We start from the raw sequence: 7,805 nt of genomic DNA on the forward strand, positions 1-7,805 counted from the left end.
GCAGATGAAACATTTTATTGCTAGAAAGCTGTTAGTGGGTGCAACTCTAATTTGTTTTACTGCTGGTTGTTTCTCATTTTTTTTATCTTTCAATCTTCATTTGTTTTACTGAATTTTATACAACGAACTGGTTATCAGCTATCTCAGCAGCTTCTTGGAGAAATGTGAAATAAACATCTTAAAATGAAAATGAAAAAAAAAATTAACAAGAAGAAGCCTCTAAAGGCATTGTTCCAAATAAAGTTCTTGGTTTTTTTTAACTTGCTCCCTGTGAAATCACAGGCACTTTATTAGCACAACTAATTCATTTGGACTGGAGCCAATGAATAAAGACTATTTCTCCGTCTACACCGAAAGGTTCATTTTGTAAGTCTGCAACCAGTGCCACATAACCATCAAATCTTCTAATGCATTGACTCAGTGGACTTTTTTAGGTGCATTCATGGAATATGGGAGGAAAAAAAATGGGGAACAAATATTTTAACTTTAGCAGAAAAATTCTAACATGCACTACCGGTAGTTTCCCACAGGTGTTATAGTAGATGTAGAACATGACCAGACTGAGCCTGAGGAAGGGGTCAAACACATCATAAGTCACGAGTCCCTGCATACCCGCAAGTGATCTAAGTCCAGCCCACCTTGAATGCTTTTCTTATCTCCCGCTCATTTCCCTTGACCGTTAGTTGGTCAGATTCTTGTAGAGACCTTAAGCTTGCAATAAATCTTTATACTCATTTGAACTGCCTGAATCTCTTGATTTCCCTGGTGCTTCACAGTGAATGTTCTTCCATGGCAAATAACCAACTTTCTCATAGTTGAGAACCTGTGCAGCTCAGGGTTGAACTGTGGGGTCCCTGGTGCTCTCTGAGCTTGGTTGTTTTCTTGCAGATGTTCACTGTGGTGGGTCTTATTACAGGTGGGGATGAGACAGCATATAGGGCGGAGGTACAAAAACTATCCATATGGTGTAGTAACAACAACTTGCACCTAAACATCAGCAAGATGAAAGAGATGGTGTTAGACTTCCGGAGAAAAAAGGAGGAACCTGCCCCACTTTACATCGGGGAGGACTGTCTGGAGAGAGTTTCCTCCTTTAAATTTCTGGGAGTCTACCTCTGTGAAGATCTGACCTGGAAAGTTAACACAACTCAGGTGGCTAGAAAGGCCCAACAGAGGCTTCACTTTCTTAGGGTCTTGCGGAAGAACAGGGTAGAACAACGGCTAATGACCCTCTTTTACCGGTCTACTATAGAGAGCGTCCTCTCGTGTGGTATTGTGGTTTGGTATGCTGGTCTGACAGCCGTGGACAGGAAAGTATTACAGAGGGTAGTGAGCACAGCACAAGACATTGTGGGCTATCCCCTGACACCACTGGATGACCTCGCCAGGGCTCGTTGCCTTGGAAGAGTGAGGAAGATTCTCAGGGATGACTCACACCCTGGATGGTATCTCTTTACTCTCCTACCATCCGGTAGGAGATATAGGATGGAGGGTTTGTTGTCACTGTGTGTTGGGGGGAGAGAGCACGGGGGGAGGCTCAGCTAATCTCAATGTACACATGTTGTACTTTGACAGTAAAGGTTTATTATTATTATTATTATTATTATTATTATTACCCAACTAGGTAACCTCATCAGTGCTAGAAGGGGGTTTGTTCTCTATTTATATACAAGTGGCTTGCCCTATCAATGTTGGCAGAAGTACACTTGGTGGTTCAGTAATTAGGCTGTTGTTTACAGTTAGCCTGTTTGTCTGAGTTGCTAGTTCTTGATTCACTCCCCTACTTGTGAAACTGAATATAATTGCCAGTGACAAATTTTAACCATAAATTGTGGTGCTTGTGGGCTATTATTTAGCATTAAATCAGCAAACAGAGATAATTAGGCTTGAAGTTTTAAAAAGTAAGGAGGGGATAGATGCATGCCAATATCTTTTTGGCTTTGTACGAGTGTCTTTTTTTAATCACTTGAGTTTTGGAGAATAGGTTGACCTCCTCTTCTTTGTCGCAGCCCCTCAAATATTGGAAGACTGCTATCATGTCACCCCTAGTCCTTCTAGACTAGACACACCCAATTCCTGCAACCGTTCTTCACATGGTTTAGCCTCCAGTTCCCTAATGATCTCTGTGGGTCTTCTCTGCACTCTTTCTAGAGTCTGAACATCCTTTTGATATCATGGTGACCAAAACTGGATGCAATATTCCAAGGGTGGCATTATAAAGAACTTCCATTGCTAAGCAAGGTGCTTGTTAAGCGAGTCGCACCCAATTTTACAACCATTTTTGTCACTGTTGCTAAGCAAGTCTCTGCAATTGTTAAATAAATCATGCCGTTGCCGGGCAAATCCAGATTCTCCCACTGACTGCTTCTCAGAAACCAGCCGGGGAAGGTTGCAAATGGTGATCATGTGACCATCATAAATACGTAAATAATGCCAAAACTAAATAATGAGAGGTAAGTAACAGCAAAGCATGTTTCAATAAGGTGGATCTAGCTAGAGTGCTCCCAAATTCAGTCCCGTGCAAATAAAAGAACAACAATTCAGGTCTTGCTTTCAACCCATCTCCGTGTCTTTCCCTTCTCACCCACTCATAGAAAGCAACAGGAACGTATGAACATCCACAAAAATTTCCATTCAGCAGAGCCTGAATACCTCCTGGATAGCAATAGCAAAATAGCAATAACACTTAGACTTATATACCTCTTCACAGTGCTTCACAACCCTCTCTAAGCAGTTTTACAGAGTCAGCCTATTTGCCCCAACAATCTGGGTTCTCATTTTGCTGACCTTGGAAGGCTGAGGCAACCTTGAGCTGGTCAGGATCGAACTGCAGGCAGTGGGCAAAGTTACCCTGCAATACTGCACTCTAACCAATGTGCCACACCATGGATAAGCTTCGCAACTTCAGAAGAACCACAGGACATAAGATACAAGGGTGAGCGGAAGAGAAACTCGACAATTTGACCCAAAGACCCTGTTTAGGATAGTAATCTACAAATGTCATAGGACATGACTGAGCAAGTTCTCCATGGAACGTCCCGAAATATTTCCATTCAAGCACATCACAAGAGGCTGAAGTTCTTATTCCTTATATCTTACAGATGTGATTTGTCAACAGGCACGATTAGGTAACCTTTTACTTTGGACTGGATCAAGATGCTTATCCACCCAAAGAATCCAGTGTCCCCAATTACCAAGCATTGGCCTTGCTGTGTCACCCAATCTGCATGTAGCTTTATCTCTTATATTGTTCATAGCTGCCACCGTTGTGATGAATAATCTGGCAGTGGCCCTGTTTCATTAAGCTAATTAGCCAGACATTTTCATAATGTCAACTAAAGGACTTTTGGGTTAAGCGCTTTGTTTAAGTGGTTAATCACATGGAAAACCTTCTTCCCATTAGATTGACGTCAATGATACTCACCTTGTTGTAATGTCTCTTTTCCCTGGGTCAGGAACGGCAGATCTCTCCAGATCCTTTGTATGCAAATACCAAGGGTGCTTTTTTTTCTTTTTTCAAAAGACCACTGAACTTTCTTGGTTTTTCCTTATTCGCTTCCCATCCAAGCAGCTTCTTCAGTTCTGGCTAAAGAAGCTTCTTGGATGAGAAGCGAAACGTCTTCAAGCATTGCTCATGGAAAGCCTGCAGGAAAAAAGTCAGTGTGGAACGTGGCAGGAAAGGTCACAAGTTGCTTGGATATGTCTTCCTCAACCATGCACTCTCTGCCAGTTCCTCTGAGTCTGGCCACTCATGGCCACTTGCTCCCTCTCCCACATAGCAGCGGTCACTGACCTAACTGCTGGGAATGGAATGTAGTGCTGTGAAGGGAGGCAGGTAGGGAGAGAGAGAGAGGGAGGGACAGACGAAGGAAGGAAGGAAGGAAGGAAGGAAGGAAGGAAGGAAGGAAGGAAGGAAGGAAGGAAATAGGAGAGAGGGATTGTAGTGTAATGTCTTGATGACTTAGGGGGACGATGGGAAGAGATGCTGCCTAGAAAACAATCAGACAATAGAGGCAGGAATGTCTAATGGCTTAATGGTCAATTTAGGAAGGACTAGCTATAATTGATTGAGCAGTTAAAAGTGGTGTGGGAGATTATTTCTCGTTAAACACATGAACCCAGACATTATGCTGTTTGCTAAATATTGAGAACTCCAACCCTAATCCTAACCCTAACCCAAATCCTAACCCTAATGCAAATCCCAACCCCAATCCCTATCCCACCTCATTCCTAACCCTATAAAAACTAATAAAATTTATAAATAATAAGAGAAGTGGTAAGGGAAAGTTTGTGCTTCAGACTTGCAATATTCTGTTAATCTACTCTTATAATAAAGCAAAATGAACTCCTCTTGTTATGTTTCCTCTCTGGTTTACCTGGGAGGGAAGAAGGGAGGAGGAGAGGAGGAACAAAGTCAATGGGGAAGCCAGCAGGAAATTGCTCCTGCTTCCAATGCTATTTTGCCTGCCTATTTTGCCTTTATCTGAGTAAGTAAAGAAGCAATGACCCAATGGTTCACAAGTTGTCTAATGAAAGAATTATAAATTGTTTGGACATATAATAAATAGTATCATTATGACATTCGTGAAATGTCGGCAAAATGCAGCATTAGTTCACTCTAAAATATAAAACAGTAAATCCGGAATGTTATGTGTCGGTATCTGTGCCGTCTCTGCTAGTTAAGCAAAGGCAGAGGGAGCATATAACAAAACACGGAGCATCATGTATGACAACAAAAACAAAAGAACCTTCTTACCTTCTGTGTGTACTGCAGACACGTAAGTCCAGTTGTACCTCTTGACAATGTCCACCATCGCACGGGCCTGTTGCGCATCTGAAGGTACCACTCGCATGAAATACTTGAATAAAGTCTTGTCGCTTAAGTCCATGCTTGTGGCAGAGTAGGCGATCTGAGGTATGTTGAAAAGCTGCAACAGATTTTGGACCTGGATTGCCACGGAACTGGACCCGGGACCGATCACACCAACAATGGGCTTCTTCGAGTGGTACTGAGATGTAGAGCCATCAACACACTTCATCAGCCCTTCCTCTTCTTCCGCCGAGATGAGAGAGTCGCGGATGAACTCGATACTCTGCTCAAGAGCAACTGCTGAATGCCAGCACGAGTCCCGTATTTCACAACCTAAGGTTATGTTGGGCAACAGAGTTTGGTTCTCATTAATACGGTCAAGGGTATGAAGCATTGCTTCGACTCTCTGGATCCCATATTGTTCTCTTACCTCTCCGCATTTTCTCTCATGGACCTTGTCAACCGTTGGCTGATGATGGACCGAGAAGAGAGCCCCAATGACGATATCTCCGGGCATGTAGGCCACCACCCGTCTTTCACTGGACTGAGCAGAAACCAAAGCACTAAAGTTCCCACAAACATTTTCCTTCAAGAACCAGATGACAAGCAGAAAGAGCATTTTAGGGAGCTGTTTAAACCAGAATTGGAAGCATGATGAGATGACAAAGGCCAACCATTCTTTAAAAAAAAGCAATCAGCGAGTCTTTGGAGGAATTGAAGCAATCAAGCCGAGAAGCAACTGAAGTGTTTCCAAGCATCTTCTACACAATGGCCAATATCTTCTCATCCATTTAGAAGGTAGGATGCAATCATAATCTTCAAAAATCTTTAAGAAAAAGATGATGGGAAGGTTTTTTTAAAATAAATGAACACTTATAAACTTTAAATACCTCTGCAGCTATTGTAAACAGAACACCAACTTGTTTCGATGCTTATTAGAATTCTGTAATCAAAGCAATAACAATAGCACTTAGACTTACATAACGCTTCATAATGCTTTAGAGCACTCTCTGGGTGGTTTACAATGTCAGTATATTTGCCCCCAACAATCTGGAGTCCTCATTTTTCCAACCTTGGAAGGATGGAAGGCTGAGTCAACCTTGAGACCCATCAGGATCAAACTGCAGGCTGTGGGCAGAGTTTGCCTGCAATACTGCCTCCTAACCACTGAGCCACCAGGGCTCTTAAAAGGCAAGAAGCAAACCTCATACATGCAAAATAAAACAAACAAGTTAGTTCCAAACCCATGATTGATTGATTGATTTTCAGGCCTGGAAATGAACTGAACTCACAATTCTTTGGCACAGAAACCTATTCCTGATTCCTTCAACTCTGCCTTATTCTGGCAGCCTTATTTACTGAATTCCATTTATTTTGCAGTTTTCGTAACCCACCACAATCCACAGATTCTGGGCAGCGTGTAACTGGGGGCCATCTCTGTTGCAACACCTGCCCAATGGAACAATTTCCCCCTTGAGATTTGGAAGGGCCTGATTCTTGTGACCTCTTGACCCACTTGGCAAACTGTTAATACCTGGGTTTGTTTGATTTTTGTTTAGATACCTAGGTATTATAGTCAGGTTGTTAAAGGTAAAGGTAAAGGTTCCCCCGCACATGCCTGCTAGTCGTTTCCGACTCTTTCAAAGCCGAAGAGCCAGCGTTTGTCCGAGGACGTCTCCGGGGTCATGTGGCCAGCATGACTAGACGCCAAAGGCGCACGGAATGCTGTTACCTTCCCACCGTAGTAGTCCCTATTTTTCTACTTGCATTTTTACGTGCTTTCGAACTGCTAGGTTGGCAGAAGCTGGGATGAGTAACAGGTGCTCACTCTGTTACACGGCACTCGGGATTCGACCCACCAAACTGCCGACCTGATCGACAAGCTCAGCGTCCTAACCCACTGAGCCACCGCGTCCCTTTTGTCAGGTTGTTAGTGTAGCCCAAATATACATGTGGCTGCAATTGTGAAATTGTTAAACAACTCATTTTTCTTCTTCTTTGAATTATCTTAATTCTGATGATGGGGTTTATATTGTTTTTGTACCGTGGGTTCAAAACCCAGAAACGTCAGGCTTCTCAATCAAGGTATGAACAACCAGGCTCAAATTACTCTACTTTAGACACATTATGCAAACACCCAACTCTCTGGAGAAGGCTATGATATTGGGAAAGGTGGAAGGAAAGACGGGTGGACACAGTTACATTGGCAAGGAGTGCACTATTGGCAGACCTGAAGGACCAGGTTAGAACAGAATGTCATGGAGAAATTCCAAACATTCCTCAACAGAGGGGGGAGGGATAAGACACCACCTAACTCAAGATTGCAATGCAGCCCTTATGCCAGTTCCAAGAAGATTCCGTAACCAATTGAACCCTGATTCAGGCAACCCTGAGGGCACAGATAAACCCCCAAGTGACCTCAAGAGCCCTCAGGGAGAGTACTAATGAACAGATGACTGCAAAGAAATACAATCCTTCCATCCCACCCCACCATCCTATCAGAACACATTCTCTGTTGTTTTGTAAATACAGTGAGTGCTTCTGTACCAGAAAGAAATTCCTTGTGTGGCTAACCACACCTGGCCAAATAAAGGCTCTTCTCTTCTCTTCTCTTCTCTTCTCTTCTCTTCTCTTCTCTTCTCTTCTCTTCTCTTCTCTTCTCTTCTCTTCTCTTTTCTCTATTCCATTCCATTCCATTCCACTCCATTTCATTCTATAGAACATTATTGTTCTATTCTATTCTATTCTATTCTATTCTATTCTATTCTATTCTATTCTATTCTATTCTATTCTATTCTATTCTATTCTATTCTATTCTATTCCTGTAACACTTGAATACATTAGATCAGGGGTGTCAAACTCAATTTCATTGAGGGCCGCATCAGCATTGCGGTTGCCCTCAGGGGGCCGGGTGGGTGTGGCCAGGGTGGGCGTAGCCTACTGGGTGGGCGTGGCTAGAGTGCGTATGGCCTACTGGGTGGGCGTGGCCAGCTCT

The 7,805-nt window shown here is 43.0% G+C and overlaps 1 protein-coding gene across 1 annotated transcript in view; it reads right to left on the minus strand.

Moving 5' to 3' along the window:
* The window catches only part of GRM5 (glutamate metabotropic receptor 5), a gene marked incomplete at both ends in the record, with an annotated part of 244,301 nt that extends 238,056 nt beyond the window's left edge, over positions 1-6,245 (minus strand). The window contains 2 exons of the mRNA XM_081327702.1: positions 4,757-5,438; positions 6,201-6,245. Coding sequence (XP_081183828.1) covers positions 4,757-5,438; positions 6,201-6,245 — 727 coding nt within the window. The remainder of the gene's footprint in view (positions 1-4,756; positions 5,439-6,200) is intronic.
* Positions 6,246-7,805: the final 1,560 nt, after the last annotated feature.

The sequence above is a fragment of the Vipera berus genome, assembly GCF_964194415.1.
Source record: "Vipera berus genome assembly, chromosome: 4".
In the NCBI taxonomy this organism is placed as follows: Eukaryota; Metazoa; Chordata; class Lepidosauria; order Squamata; family Viperidae; genus Vipera; species Vipera berus.